This window comes from Babylonia areolata, chromosome 32 (assembly GCF_041734735.1).
Source record: "Babylonia areolata isolate BAREFJ2019XMU chromosome 32, ASM4173473v1, whole genome shotgun sequence".
Classification (NCBI taxonomy): domain Eukaryota; kingdom Metazoa; phylum Mollusca; class Gastropoda; order Neogastropoda; family Buccinidae; genus Babylonia; species Babylonia areolata.
This window is the reverse complement of record NC_134907.1, coordinates 11,752,638-11,769,314: the sequence shown is the minus strand read 5'-3', so window position 1 is coordinate 11,769,314 and position 16,677 is coordinate 11,752,638. Positions and strand designations below refer to the sequence as shown.

General features: G+C 42.2%; 2 protein-coding genes across 2 annotated transcripts in view; one reads left to right on the top strand and one right to left on the bottom strand.

Moving 5' to 3' along the window:
* Positions 1–5,945, top strand: part of LOC143276600 (coiled-coil domain-containing protein 13-like) — a 41,144-nt gene extending 35,199 nt beyond the window's left edge. Inside the window, exons 17-18 of the mRNA XM_076581203.1 lie at positions 1,795–1,921; positions 3,546–5,945. Of these exons, the coding sequence (XP_076437318.1) occupies positions 1,795–1,921; positions 3,546–3,711 (293 nt within the window). The 3' untranslated portion in view covers positions 3,712–5,945. The remainder of the gene's footprint in view (positions 1–1,794; positions 1,922–3,545) is intronic.
* Positions 5,946–6,915: 970 nt separating this feature from the next.
* LOC143276499 (26S proteasome complex subunit SEM1-like) lies at positions 6,916–13,058 on the bottom strand. The gene is made up of 3 exons (XM_076581022.1): positions 12,934–13,058; positions 10,485–10,581; positions 6,916–7,746 (listed from the first exon to the last, which is right to left on the bottom strand). Exons 1-3 carry the CDS (start codon positions 13,004–13,006, stop codon positions 7,689–7,691), a joined length of 228 nt encoding a protein of 75 aa, XP_076437137.1. The 5' UTR covers positions 13,007–13,058; the 3' UTR covers positions 6,916–7,688.
* Positions 13,059–16,677: the final 3,619 nt, after the last annotated feature.

Genomic DNA, 16,677 nt, shown 5'->3' with positions numbered 1-16,677 from the left:
CGTGTTTGGTGCAAGGGTGTGTGATGTGAGTATTTGTGTGTGATTGTATGTGATGTGAGTGTTTGTGTGTGAGTGTGTGTGATGTGAGTATTTGTGTGTGATGTGTTTGTGTGTGATGTGAGTGTTTGTGTGTGAGTGTGTGTGATGTGAGTGTTTGTGTGTGAGTGTGTGTGATGTGAGTGTTTGTGTGTGAGTGTGTGTGATGTGAGTGTTTGTGTGTGAGTGTATGTGATGTGAGTGTTTGTGTGTGAGTGTGTGTGATGCGAGTGTGTGTGATGTGAGTATTTGTGTGTGTGTGTGATGTGAGTGTTTGTGTGTGAGTGTGTGTATATGTGTATGTATATGGGGTGTGTGCGTATGTTTGTGGGTGGGTGTAAAGTGTGTGAGAGTGCGTGTGTGTGTTTGTATATGTGTGTGTGTCGTGTATATGTGTGTGTGTTGTGTGTATATATATTTGTGTGAGGTGTTGAGCAAGTTCACTGAAAGTGGCCCATTTTTCTATTCAGATTATTGGAGGAGCAATTTATGAGGAAGAAGATGGCAGAATGGTTAAGACAGTCGTCTGCCAATACAGAGAGTCTGTGAGGGTGTGGGTTCGAATCCCGCTCTCGCCCTTTCTCCCAAGTTTGACAGGAAAATCGAACTGAGCATCTAGTCATTCAGATGAGACAATAAACCTAGGTCCTGCGTGCAGCACACGCTTGGCGCACTGAAAGAGAACACAGAGGGCAACACTTTTGTTGCCGTGGGTTCTTTTTTTTTTTTTTTTTACAGTGCACAAAGTGCGTGCTGCACACAGGACCTCGCTTTATCACGTCATCCAGAAATCCCCAGACGCTCAGTTAGGTTTTCCAGTCAATGCTGAGAGAAAGGGTGAGATAGTGGGATTCGAACCCAGACACTTTTTTTTTTTTTTTTAAGACCACTATACTTTTTTTCTTTTTCTTTTTTTAATTTATTAAAAAAAAATATAAAAAAAAATTTTCCCCCTTGAACACATGGTTATATTTTGACTTTTCATGACATCAATGTGATTCAACATTCACATAGTAAAACATTTGGTCCATCAATGATCGTCGAAAAAAAAAAAAATCATTAATTTGTTGAGATACAAGGGTTATTTTTCAATATGATAATACTTATAATAGTAATAATAAGATGAAGAACAATAACAAATAATAAAGAACAAGATAAACAAGATACCAAATGTCACATCATGGCATGTATACATGTTGAAATAGCTTCAAGGAGCACCAGGTTTTTTTGGTTTTTTGTTGTTGTTGTTTTTATAAAGTGTTATTAAAGGATTAATATCTTCTTCTTCTTTGTTCGTGGGCTGCAACTCCCACGTTCACTCGTATGCACACGAGTGGGCTTTTACGTGTATGACCGTTTTTACCCCGCCATGTAGGCAGCCATACTCCGTTTTCGGGGGTGTGCATGCTGGGTATGTTCTTGTTTCCATAACCCACCGAACGCCGACATGGATTACAGGATCTTTAACGTGCGTATTTGATCTTCTGCTTGCATATACACACGAAGGGGGTTCAGGCACTAAGCAGGTCTGCACATACGTTGACCTGGGAGATCGTAAAAATCTCCACCCTTCACCCACCAGGCGCCGTCACCGTGATTCGAACCCGGGACCCTCAGGTTGACAGTCCAACGCTTTAACCACTCGGCTATTGCGCCCGTCAAAGGATTAATATAATCAGCCACTCTGTTGGCAGGTAAGCATCTCAACCACTCTGCCACCTTCCTCTTGTCAGTTGATTGTTTGCTGGCCCTTTCCAGGCGGCGTGAAGAAGAAAGGGACGTCGAGGGCTACGTCCAACACTGCAGGTCGCGACGCGCTGGTGGAGGAGGAAGAATCGGCTGAAGGCGCCTCCGGTGGCAGTGATGTGCAGGAGCTGATGACTACGTAAGAACGATTCTCTTGGGCTTGTTAGTGTTGTGTTCTGTGTTGTTGTTGTGGTATTTGATTTCTTTTTCTTTTTTTTCTTTTTCCCCCCCCCCCCCCCCCCTGTCTTATCTGTACCCAATGTCGACAAGGTATCAGTATGTCTCTTTGCTTGCTTGTGTTGTGTTGTGTTGTTGTTGTTGTTGTTGTTTTCTTTTGTTTTGTTTTCTCTTTTGTTTCATTTTGTTTTTCCTGTCTTATCTTTACCCAATGTTGATAAGGTATCAGTATGCATATTTCTGTGTTCAATTCAGTTCAAAATCCTTTATTGTCTGCTTCAACCAAAACAGAAAATTCTCTTTAGGCTCACTTAAAATAAAATACCCATCAGCGAAAAATCAAAGAGAAAAAAACAAACAAACAACTGACACACCCTTCACTGATCACCATGCACACATCAATTATTATGTAAACAGAAAAACATGTGGGTAAGATACTATTACATTATGCATATGATTTAGTGTGTGTTGTGTGTGTGTCTGTGTGTGTGCATGCATCATTATGTGTGTGTGCGCGTCCGCACGTGTGTGTGCCTGCGTGTGTGAGAGTGTGTGCGCACGCGTATGTGTACGTTTCAGTTGTTGTTGTTGTTGTGTGTGTGTGTGTGTGTGTGTGTACACAACCACCATCCCACACCATACTACACCACACAGGCACACAAACACTGCACTACGCTTACCCCCCCACCACACCACACACACACACACAAGGAAGGTTGTGTTGGCTGCTCATTCATTTGTTTTCATTTTGCTTTGCTGTTTGTTGATGAGCTTTCGAATGAGCCAAAAGAAAATTTTCTGTTTCAGTTGCTTGAAGTGGACAGTTGAAGTCTTTTGAATTTGAAGTTGAAAAGGAATGATCCACCTGCTGATATAGAAATTGATACTATAGATTACAGTAGAATATGTCTTTATGTGGAGTGATGGCCTAGAGGTAACCCATCCGCCTAGGAAGCGAGAAAATCTGAGCGCCCTGGTTCGAATCGCGGTTCAGCCGCCGGTATTTTCTCCCCCTCCACTAGACCTTGAGTGGTGGTCTGGATGCTAGTCATTCTGATGAGACGATAAACCGAGGTTCCGTGTGCAGCATGCACTTAGCGCACGTAAAAGAACCCACCGCAACAAAAGGCTTGTTCCTGGCAAAATTCTGTAGAAAAATCCACTTCAGTAGGAAAAAACAAGTAAAACTGCATGCAGGATTTTTTTTTTTTTTAATTAAAAAAAAAAAGGGTGGCGCTGTAGTGTATCGACGCGCTCTCCCTGGGGAGAGCAGCCCAAATTTCAAACAGAGAAATCTGTTGTGATAAAAAGAGAAATACAATAGAATACAATATTACTAAGTGTTCTGAGATCTTCGGGAATACTTGGAGGTCGGGGGTTGGGGGGAATAGTAGATAAAAGTTTACAAACATTAATCAGAAATGATAAACTAACACAAATACTTAGAATTTTTGACACAAACGCTTTAACATCAACCAGTGCAAGTACATGGGCTTGATCACACACATACATGCACCCCCTTCCCCAACACACACACACACACTCAGACCATATCAACACATGTTCACACGTATGGGTGTTTGCAGGATGGAGATTCAGAAGGACGAGATAGACGCCCTGAAGGCGGCGCTGCAGAGAACTCTCAAGGCCAAAGAGGATGACCTCAACCTCTACAGTCAGACCATCGACGAGACTAAGCAAGTCTTCCTGCAGGCGCTACGACAGCTCAAACAGTCCAAGATGATGTCTTGATGAGCAGAAACTTTTGACTCTTTCGCTGCCATAGGCAACTTTTTAGTTGACTAGACAGTTCACCACCATAGGCAGCTTCAGTCGACGGTTCACCACCATAAGCGACTTTAGTTGACATCGAAGGGCCGTATAAAACGGACCATTTTTCACATTGTAACAAAAACCTGACAGTTGCAGCCAACTTTTCTCACTTGACCGAGTTTGAAGTGAACAACTCCACTGTGTTCTTGTGACACGAACCGAGTCGAGTGAATTAGAGCATCAAGTCTAAAACATTTGGCACTGCAAGTATTTTTCACAAAAAGTCAACGGCAAAAGGGTTAAGATAACTATACGTTGTTGTTTTTTTTGTGCGCTCTGACTGTAGAGTGACTTCAGTGCGCTCACGAATTTCTATATCAGTGTCACTTTGTCAGCTGTTGTTTGACACCAGTAGGATTCCCACACAGTATCAAATACAGGTTTACAAGTATAAAAAAAATTTCATGATGTTTCCAAAAGCTTTCCAGAAATTTCCATGACCACAATATGTATGATTTCGACTGTAAACAGTGTAATATCAACATACAAGCCCTGAAAAAGTAAAGGCTTTTTTTGTTTTTTTCTTCTTCTGCATTCACTCGTATGCACACGAGTGGGCTTTTACGTGTATGACCGTTTTTACCCCGCCATGTAGGCAGCCATACTCCGTTTTCGGGGGTGTGCATGCTGGGTATGTTCTTGTTTCCATAACCCACCGAACGCTGACATGGATTACAGGATCTTTAACGTGCGCATTTGACCTTCTGCTTGCATATACACACGAAGGGAGTTCAGGCACTAGCAGGTCTGCACGTATGTTGACCTGGGAGATCGTAAAAATCTCCACCCTTTACCCACCAGGCGCCGTCACCGTGATTCGAACCCGGGACCCTCAGATTGACAGTCCAACGCTTTAACCACTCAGCTATTGCGCCCGTCTTTTGTTTTTTTAACCTGTAAAATGTGGAAACCCTGTTGCATCAAACCAGATGAGATGTTCTCCACCATCAAAGTTGTTGGAAAGAGAACGGAAGTAAGCTGCCAATGTGTTGCGAAGATCTTGTGTTATCAGAATTAACATAAAACAAACTTGCATTCAACTGCACACTTGATCAGTGTGCTGGTGCTTGGCTTTAGGAGTATGGGTGTGGCGTGTGTACATTTGATATCATGGGAATGTGTGTGTGTGTGTGCAAGAGAATAAATCATACTAGTGGCAAATATAATAGTGTGTGTGTGTGTGTAAGAGAATGAATCATCTGCATGTGTGTAGAGCGTGTGTGTGTGTGTGTGAAGACGGAGAAGAAAAATCTTGACATCCATGTGTACCCTTCCCTGTGTTGAACGCTAGTCCTTGTTATTTATCTTCTGATACCTTCTTTTCTTTTTTTCTTTTTATACGTGTCAGTGAACATATATATTATATATACCATATAAATGTATGGTTGCATTTTTATGACAATTTTCAGGAATTTTATTACCATAATAATGACAACATAATTCATAACCATTCATAAGGTGTGAAGAAACGATTGTTCCAATTTTGATTTGAAACTTTTTAAAAATTTCATTTTATATATTTTCTCCAGTGAAGAACAGATTTACGACAAAATTTCAAATAATTTGTTTGGCTTGTCCAAAAAAATTTCGGACATAAAACATTGATGCATATTTTTTTTAGACTCAAGCTGAAAAAGTCGGGAAGCTATGTATACACAGGTGTCTGTATGTGCACGTGTGTGCGCGCTTTGTAAGACAACGCAGGTTTCACACTATCTAGTTACCTTAAAAAGCTTTGTCTCATGGCTGGACGAAAAGAAGCAAAAAAAATAACTACTTTGCTATCTCTGGACTCCCTGTCTTACGACTGATGTGAGCGTGGACTACTGGCAAATTATTGGCAGGGGCAGAGGGTTTCAGCTTTGCCCAATCTCCCAAACGCTGTTGAGACTGTCATTTGTGTTCAGATGTCTGTGATCTTCTCACGCAAATCTGAAAACAAGCATTTTGATATCACCGTTACACATATGAAAAAAATGTAGAGAGACAACATGTGTGTGACAAAAGTGTGCTTATTCAGCATCTCGTACTGTTATCACAAAGCTCAATTTGCATGCATACATTCTTTGTTTTTTTATTTGCGCAAAGGTAATTTGTCACTGTGTTGATGATTCTTGCATATTTATTTATTTCCTCATGTGAATAAGAATGATCACCACATTTTCAAATGTTCTGGTTGTCTTGAGTGACATGAATGAAGAAGTGATTTGAATGAGTTGTGAGTGTGACTATACTGGAATCTGCAGATTTTCCTTTCATGCGGCATGTCTTGGGCAAGTCAAGTCTGGCATACCCCATCCCCCTCCAGATCAGATATTTCTTGTTGGGTTTACTTCCTGCATGCCATCTGCAGAGACCCAGGCTTTATGTGCGGAACTTGGTCAGCAACCTTGTTGGGCCCCAAGAGCCACTGCTGGCGACTGTCAAACGACGGAAGATGGCATGGTTTAGTCACGTCATACGACATAACACCATAAAACCATCCTGCAAGGGACTGTAGAGGGAGGGTGCAGACGGGGGCGGCAGAGAAAAAGCTGGTCCGACAACGTCAAGGAATGGACCAAAATGACGATGCCAGGTCTCCTCACGACAGCTGCCAACAGAACGGCGTGGCAAGCTATGACATCTTCATGTCCCCCCAACGACCCCAGCGGTCGAGGGAATGAGTGAGTGAGAGTGAGGCTTTGACACACACAACTGACAGATTTGTAAGGAATCAGGTTGGTGATTCTTCTGTGCGCCACCCCATTGACTCCTCAGTGTTAGGGAAGAAGAAGAAGAAGACACTGGTGTGGAAAGTCTTGTGCCAGTACCTGGGACAGCATATGAAAGCGAGTCAACAGGAGAGAGAGAACCCACTTGGATAGCACTGTGTTGTATTCTACCACTACTTTGTCACAATAGATTTTTGTGTGTGAAATTTAGGCTGCTCTTCCCAGGTTGAGGGCATCATAGTGAGTATATAATAGTTTAGTTAATGAAAATGCAAAAAAAAAAAAAAAAAAAAAAAAAAAAAAAAAAAAAAAGAAAGAAAAAAACCCAGCACACCCGCCTTTCAAAAACCACCAAATCCATCCACACAGCTCACATTACACCAACAGAAACAGACATATTCAGCAGCAGTTTTGTTTTTCTTTTTGCAGATTTTCATTTTTAATTATGACAACAGAACAAATGAAACAATCACCCAGTCCATTCATTTCTCAAACATCTCCACTCTCTGACACATTTCACTTGTCATGAAAACTATGATGTGATGTTAACAACTTTTGAGTTCTAACATGAACAGACCCTGTTCCCTGTCATACATCAGACTTGCACTGTCAGACAGATACGAATGGATCCAAAATGAAATGGATTAGTGCAAAATCACAAAGATTCCTCTGAAAAGGCTGCCACACATGCCACAGGCATAAGTAAGCCCTCCAATAAGACAAATTTCATCTTAGTTGTTTAACAGCCTCTGAAGAGATCAGTGTATTGCAATATCAGTCACTTACTTTACTGCAGTACTTGGAAAAAAAAAAAAAATCTAAAAAAAAAATAATAATAATAACAACAGCAAATTCTGCAGTTGGCAGTTTGTGAATTTTGAAGAGCCGCAGACCTACTTAAAAAAAAAACCCAACAAACCCACAAAACAAACTGGTAACTTCTTTTTCAAAGCAGTGACAGAAACTAGATAGAAAATGATGAACTACATTATTAGAATTTTTTTTTTTATAAATCAGAGACACTATCACTAATGTTGCAGTCGACAAAGGCATAGGGAGACGTGAATCCTCAACAGAAAAACGGTGCCACGCTCATGTGTGAAACAAAACATGCAGTGAAACTACAGACGGACAAAACACACAGGAAGAGATGAAAAGGCGAGGACGATGCGATGATGGCAGCTAGGACTTCATGGGCTCTGAGCCGTCAGGGTTCTTGCCTTGCTTCTCCAGCTCCACCCTGCCACAAAACCCAGTCATGTTGACTCTTGGAATGTATCACTCTTTTGTCACAACAGATTTCTCTCTGAAACTTGGGCTGCTCTCCCCAAGGAGAGGGCCTCGCTACACTGAGAGCGCCACCCTCTTTTTTATTTCCTTGCAGTTTTATTTATTTTTCCTATCAAAGTGGATTTTTCAACAGAATTTTGCCATTGATAACCCTTTTTATTGGTGTGTGTTTTTTTTTTTTTTTTTTTTTACATGCGCTAAGTGCATGCTGCACATGGGACCATTTTATTGTCTCATCCAAATGACTAGTGTCCAGACAACCACTCAAGGTCTAGTGGGGAGGGAGAAAAAAATACTGGCCAATGTGGGATTTGAACCAATACACTCAAATTCTCTCACTTCCTAGGCGGACACATTACTTCTAGGCCATCTCTCCATCTTTCGCTGCCATTGTTATATACTGATAATCACTGCCATAGGTGACTTTCATTGACATCAAGCTGTACCAAAGCTTGACAGCTGCAGCCATCTTCAAAGCAAAATAGGAAATTGTGTCCGCAAACATAAAAAATAACTCACACACAAATATACGAATAAGCTGCATACAGAAGATGCAGCAATGTATACACACAATATATACACCTGAAGTGAATGGACATTTATCCCAATGCAAGCAGGACAATTCACAAGAACTGGTAAACAAGTAGTCTCACAGACCAGAGAGACAACACACCCTGTTTATCAAGTTGGATCAGAAAACATTCATTACAATTTTCAGGAAAATGATTAAACATTCATTACAATTTTCAGGAAAATGATTAAACAGATAAATATGTTTGTGTAATAGCACTTCTGAACAATGCACACAGTTTCAAAACATTTGGTTCTTTGGTAAATGCCTTTTTCTTGCTTCATCAAAGGTTGGACAGTCAAAGAGATAATGAAACTCGCCCCGAGACCTCTACGTTCACACTTAGTTGGAAATGGTCTTCATAGGTGGCAGCACCCAGAGGCCATTCTTGCATCATGCCTACTTGCTCAAAACGAACAGTCACTGCACATAGGTACATATTTTGCCACTTTTGTAATTCTTTTTTTTTTCTTTTTTTTTTTAAATGGCAACTAACCAGTGACTTAGCAATATCATATTAGTATAACTATAAGGCAGCAATGGGAAGTTTTTGAATTATCATTCCTAGTGCTTAACTGAGAGAGACAACAGTGCCACCCTTTTTCCTGACGGTGACCCAACATTTATTTTCATGGCACACACAAGAAAATACTGCCACACCAAGCAGGAAAACCCCCTGCCTGGTTTCTTGGTTCTAAGTCTACCATACAGCATCCAAACCAAGGTCTACTATTGGCTGAATCATCCCTGAAGGTAATCATACTAACTTAGTAATTATAGAGTTTAACTCCCCCAGACCATATGCTGGAAAGTGTAGGAGCTTTCGGTATCTGTGCCTGCCCAGACCAAGTGGCAACAGGCAGCCATGGCAGCAGGGAAGACTGCACATGCCTGACACAGGCTGCACAATACTGAAAGGCAAGGTGGGTTGGAGATGAAAGTACATTGATAATCTGGTGACGGGCGCAACAGCCAAGTGGTTAAAGCGTTGGACTTTCAATCTGAGGGTCCCGGGTTCGAATCATGGTGACGGCGCCTGGTATGTAAAGGGTGGAGATTTTTACGATCTCCCAGGTCAACATATGTGCAGACCTGCTAGTGCCTGAACCCCCTTCGTGTGTAAACGCATGCAGAAGATCAAATACACATGTTAAAGATCCTGTAATCCATGTCAGCGTTTGGTGGGTTATGGAAACAAAAACATACCCAGCATGCACACCCCCGAAAACGGAGCATGGCTGCCTACATGGTGGGGTAAAAGCGGTCATGCACGTAAAAGCCCACTCATGTACATGCGAGTGTGCGTGGGTGTTGCAGCCCACGAAAACAGAAGAAGAAGAAGAGGAGGTAATCTGGTTCTGAACCCTCTGCTTTGATAACTTTTCATCACAAGCTTTGACATCACTTTAACTCACTGAGTACTGCACCCAAGCAATGCTTGGGTGTCAAAATTTGTAAATACTTTCAATGTTCCTACATGTATCCTTGTATGCATATATAGTCGAACATAAACCACAAGCAAAGGGAACTTGCTTCTACAGTATTTCCTGCTGTGTCCACACATGTCAATTTGGTGGAGAAAAGAAGAAAAAAAGATTGATTTCAGTGTATATTCTGCATTTGTTTCCGCATCTGTATGACAGGGAAGCCTGCCGAGGTTGTAAATTCCCCTGGGATGAATTGGTTAACTCATTTCATCCAATGTAACATGACTCTCTGATGATGTCCCTAAGGATTTGGGCATTAAAAAAAAAAAAGCTCAAGATCTATAGATTTTTCCCTTAAAACACTGTTCCAGTTTGTTTTGTCTGGGGATAACCAAAGACATATTATCTTCTTTTTTTCTTTTCTTTTTTTTTAAATATAATTTTTTTAATCTGAATGAAGCAGTCCCCCCAAAAATATAATTTAGCAGATATTTTTTTCCACAAAAAACATTGTTCAATTTTGACTTGTTTTCTTTCACCTTTAAAACAAGCAGTGAAGAATACACAGTATACAATAAGGTTCACACATTTGCTGTCACAACAAATGCATGCACATATCCTCCAGTAGCACACAAAAACAAAGAGAGAGAGTGAGAGAGAGAGAGAGAGAGAGTCAGGTTTAACACCTACTTGAGCTGTTTAGAGAAATCGTCCTCTACATTGTCATCATCCCAGTTATCCTCCCACACATTGACATCTGCTTCATCTTCCTCCTCCTGCGCCCAGTCTGCAAACAAACACATGCACATGATGTAGTCATGTACACACACAATGAGACTGACCATTGCCCAGTGTGCAAATACAGATATGTACACGCACAATGAGACACACACTTGCTCAGTCTGCAAACACATACATATACACACACAGTGAGACAGACCATTGCCCAGTCTGCAAATACACAAATGTACACATACAATGAGACACACTTGCCCAGTCTGCAAATGCCCAGTCTGCAGTGCAAACACATGTTGTGATGTACACACACAATGAGACAGACCACTGCCCAGTATGCAAATACAAACAAGTACACACACAACGAGACACGCTTACCCAGTCTGCACACACATATATGTACACACACAATGAGACAGACCATTGCCCAGTCTACAAATACGGACATGTACACATACAATGAGACAGACCATTGCCCAGTATGCAAATACAGACATGTACACAACAATGAGACAGACCATTGCCCAGTGTGCAAATACAGACATGTACACACACAATGAGACACACACTTGCCCAGTCTGTAAACACATATATACACATTACACACAATCACATGCACAATAACGAACCGGAAGTCTGCAAACACATACATACACAAACAATGAGACACATAATCTGAGAAAGTGACCAAAAAAATCACCAGTGGAGTGCCACAGGGTACTGTTCTAGGAACCCTCCTAATTTTTTTTTTTTTTTTTCCATTAACCTTTCAAACCAGCTCAAGTCAAGAACCAGATTGTTTGTAGATGACTGCATAGTTTACACAGAGATCTCTTACAACAACAACTGCAAACTACTTCAGGAGGGTCTGACCTGACCCTCGTCGAATGGGAAGAAACTTGAGGCATACACTGCAGTTCAACCAACAAAAATGTAGCACCCCAACTTGCTCACGATCTTGGAAGCCTGTGACCTTTGACAACCACAGAGATGCCAACCCCTGTCAAGTGTTTGTAGGAACAATCAGGAAATTTGGTAGGAACATTTTGAATTTGGTAGAAACACTTGGACACCGAGCCATATTAGCAAATGTACATTTTATCTAGAAGGCATACAAACACTTCTTCCTTCCTTGCACTCCATAGCTTAATCCACCTGGCACAGATGCTGTTTGACCAAGACATAACTGGATTCAGTCATGTTCTCTCCTGTTCAGGCAGACGATGATGCTGGCTGGTCCACTCAATGCTGTTTCAATGTAAACATGCACACGATTAGCTGAGCATCATCATGTGACACCAAGGTTAGTGGTGACTGCCTTGGCCTCGTCATCAATAGGTCTAGAGCGGCTGTGTCTGGGTAATGTTACGACAGGAAAACATGTGACCATGCTATGAAGTCAAAAATGAACTCGGAACAATTTTGATGTTGGCATAACGGCGGAACAAACTGTGATTGAGCGTAACAAAATACTGCAAAATCATAACAGTTGGCATCTCTGCAACCACCTAAACTAGTAAAGGAGCACATCCTGACCAGAACATCATCGGCTACCTACCTAAGTACCTTGGAGTTGGCTTCAACAAAGAACTGAGCTGGGACCCCCGTGTGGATAAAATCCTAAAGAAGGCCAACAACATACAAACAGTATTCCTCAGGCAAAATCTCTGGACTCACTAACTGCTACAAGTACAACACCACTAGTGGCTCAAAGCAATGCTCAAAGATCTAAAGTGGGCATTACATGAGGCACTGAGGAGTGATGACTATGTTAGAACTATAAAATAAAAAATCTATGGATTGGTTGACATCTTATCAGGACAGTACCTCTTCCCTGGTACCTGATGTAACCACTCAACAGAGTCAACTCTAGACAAGTACTGAAAGTGAAACAGCAACAAAAACAAATATGTATTCAACAGATTTTTTTTCTCCTTTACGGTTTTCCAGCATGGCATTTCCTGCCAGCATCAGTTGTCGAGGCCCCCTCCTAAGACTAGTAAGAGGGAATTTATCATTCTTAATCCTCAGAGACTACGGATCAAAGTAGCGGTAAATGACAGGCTGGAGCTGTTGGTCGGGGTGATCCAAGGGCAGCGCTTCGTTAGCACGAGAAATCCTACCTAATTACCGTGAAGTTCTGTGATCTGCTTTTTTTTCTTCTCTTTTTTAAACGCTGTGCACACCCAAGTCACTTGAAAGTTAAATGTCTAGGCAAGACGGCGTGATCAAAGCTTGAAGATCGAAGAAACATGGTTAGTTTTTCACTTTTTGCATTGTCATGTGCGGTAGGCACCAAATTACACCACGTGCGAATGACTATATAGGTTGGTTGAAGCATACACACTTAAATAAAAAGTATATACATATGTAATACATCTTGTTTTGATTAACAACAACTTGCCTTCAGCAGGAAACTCTTCAAATTCGTCATCTTCTTCAAGAAGACCCAGGTCTGGCTTCGGTTGGTCCGACATTTTGTTTTGTTGAAATAACTCTTTGTGTTATAAGAGTTCTACTCAAGTTCGATAAGTGAATAGTTCACAGTTATCTCCCATGACGTCCCCATTCTGTCTTCGTCACAGAAAAGACCCAAAGTCACCCGGCAGTACAAAACATTAAAAACATACGGTTTTTTTTCTGTCAACGGAAAAAAAAAGAAAAAAAACCCCTAAAACTTGATTATGGAGACGTATTTGACTCGATTTTGTGGGTCTATGAAATGTCGACAACACCCGAGCATCACTTTTCTAACGAGTCGTTCCTGAATATTGTACATTTATATGCTGTTGCTTATTAAGTATCACCAGTCGAAATGAACAAAATATAATCAATATGGAAAGCTGTTTAAGAAGTGATATTTTTGTTGGAAGATCGTTTACAGTAAATCGTCTGTTGAACTTACTTCAGTTTGTGTGTGTACGTGCGTGTACTACGTGTGTGTCAGTGTGTGTGTGTGTGTGTGTGTGTGTGTGTGTGTGTGTGTGTGTGTGTGTGTTGTTGTTGGTAGTGGTGGTGTGGTGGTGGTGGTTGAGGTGGCGGTGGTGTGTGTGTGTGTGTGTGTGTTGTTGTTGTTGTTCGTCGGGTGGTGATGGGGGGTGTGTGTGTGTGTGTGTGTGTGTGTGTGTGTGTGTGTGTGTGTGTGTGTGTGTGACAGATGGACAGAAAGCTCACGTCAGAAGTTTTTCTTTGTACCTATCGAGGAATTGACTCAGTCGAATCTCCCTTCCTCCCTCCCTCCCTCTCTCTCTCTCTCTCTCTCTCTCTCTCTCTCTCTCTGTGTGTGTGTGTGTGTGTGTCAGTGTGTGTGTGTGTGTGTGTGAGAGAGAGAGAGAGAGAGAGAGTGCGCGTGTGTGTGTGTGTGTGTGTGTGTGTGTGTGTGTGAGTGTCAGTGTGTGTGTGTGTGTGTGTGTGTGTGAGTGTCAGTGTGTGTCAGTGTGTGTGTGTGTGTGAGTGTCAGTGTGTGTCAGTGTGTGTGTGTGTGTGTGTGTGTGTGTGAGTGTCAGTGTGTGTCAGTGTGTGTGTGTGTGTGTGTGTGTGATGTGTAGGTGTGTCGGGTAAATCATAGTGTTCGTCTTGTCTGTCTACCTTGCTCTGTGTCTCTGTCACAGTCTCTCTATGTAACACACACACACACACACACACACACACACACACACACACACATGCACACCGTACTAGTTCCGGGTGGCAACCTACCCGTACTTTCCGGCAGTGAGCCCCGGTACGCTAAAACTTCAACTGCTTTGCATAGACTATAATTATATTATGATCATGGCGTTGGTCCGACGCCTGTGTGTGTGTGTGTGTGTTTTTGGTGTTTTTTTGTTTTTGTTTTTTTTTTAATTTAAATTTTTATTTGTTTGTTGTTGGGTTTTTTAAAAGTATGATTGTCAGTCGTGTTTGACTGTGACCATGACCATCAGAACAGCAGAGGAAGTAACTGCTGTCCCGACTACCATATCTGGGCTAGAATTTCATCAGTTATAGTGGAGACGGTGTCTTGCCCAAGTTACATCCCCACTCTCTAGGCCGGGCCAAGAGGGTTCAAGTTACTGAGGACAGTCGGCGTTGGGGACGGGTCCCAAACCAGGCCAACTACCCCGGCCCCAGCCCCACGGCTGCAGCTGCTATACGAGCCAGTGCAATTCATTGCCTCCTAGTTTGAGAGTCATAGTATTTGTATTTGTATTTCTTTTTATCACATCAGATTTCTCTGTGTGAAATTCGGGCTGCTCTCCCCAGGGAGAGCGCGTCGCTACACTACAGCGCCAGTGACCCTTTTTTTTTTTTGTATTTTTTCCTGCGTGTAGTTTTATTTGTTTTTCCTATCGAAGTGGATTTTTCTACAGAATTTGGCCAGGAACAACCCTTTTGTTGCCGTGGGTTCTTTTAAGTGCGCTAAATGCATGCTGCACATGCCGGGGACCTCGGTTTATCGTCTCATCCGAATTACTAGCGTCCAGACCACCACTCAAGGTCTAGACGGGGAGAAAATATCGGCGGCTGAACCCGGTGATTCGAACCAGCGCACTCAGATTCTCTCGCTTCCAAGGCGGACGCGTTACCTCTAGGCCATCACTCCACTCCACATCACTTAACAAAAGACCGACCAGGCTGTAAATGGTTTCCCATTGCAACGCCGGAGAAACCGCCATTGACAATACAGTTCTCACTTTGCTGTTGGCCTATCTGTAAACTTGTGTCAATCTACACAACGCCGGAGAAAGCATTGATAATACAGCTCTTGGCCTATCTGTAAACTTGTGTCAATCTACACAACGCCGGAGAAAGCATTGATAATACAGCTCTTGGCCTATCTGTAAACTTGTGTCAATCTACACAACGCCGGAGAAAGCATTGATAATACAGCTCTTGGCCTATCTGTAAACTTGTGTCAATCTACACAACGCCGGAGAAACCATTGATAATACAGCTCTCACTTTGCTGTTGGCCTATCTGTAAACTTGTGTCAATCTACGATATAAGCTCACACATACTGGTCGTTTTGGGTCAGTTTTTTTTTTCCTTTTTTTTTTCCTTCCTTTTTTTAAATATTTTTTTTAAGTATGACACATATAGATCAAAGACAACAATACCTTCACAACCGCATATCTCTGTCTCATCAGGTTTGTTTTTCGCCTGTGATAAACGACGCAACGTAACCTTACCACCTCTCAGTCATGTGACAAACGCAACGTAACCTTACCACCTCTCAGTCATTTGACAAACGCAACGTAACTTTACCACCTCTCATGTGACAAACGCAACGTAACCTTACCTTCTCTCATCACGGTGATAAACGCAACGTAACTTTACCACCTCTCAGTCATGTGACAAACGCAACGTAACCTTACCACCTGACATCTCAGTGTGTGTGTGTGTGTGTGTGTGTGTGTGTGTGTGTGTGTGTGTGTGTGTGTGTGTGTGTGTGTGTGTGTGTGTATCTTATTATCACCATGCTTAAGCCTTTATGTCAGTATTGTGTTCGCATGCTATGACTTTAAAGTAGCATTGTGTAGTGCATGCAATGACATAGTATTGTGTAGTGTAGACCCTGTTTCAGGTCGGGGACTGGATGAAAAAAACAGCGTGTCAGTGCTTATCTATCATCCTCGAAAATACAGAATGTGTCTTGGCTTAACTCACTCAGTACGGCCAGTCCTCTCTTCTCCTCTACACAGACCCCTCGGATGTCCGGACAGTGGGTGTCTGAATGACCCAACCTTTAGCTTCCGTCGTCAGAATTGCGGTATTCTTTGTCAACATTCACCTCTTCAGTATAACAGCCTTCCGCTTGCAATATTTTGATGATGATAATTGGGGTGAAACGCTGTTAACGTCGTCCTCTTTCGCCGTTTGTATAGAGAGAGTTAATAATTGTAAGGTAAACTATTCCTGACAACAGTTTATCATGCCGCTCCCTCAAGCAAGAACTACAACTAATGGGGGAAAAAAAAAAAGCTATACAAAAGTTGCTTCCCTTCGACTGTTCTCTGCTAGACGGAAAGAGAGCGAGAGAGACAGAGAGAGGGAGAGAGACAGAGAGAGACAGACGGACAGAGAGAGAAGACAGAGACACAGAGACAGAGAGACACAGAGAGAGACACAGAGACAGACGGACAGACAGGGAAGAGACAGAGACAGA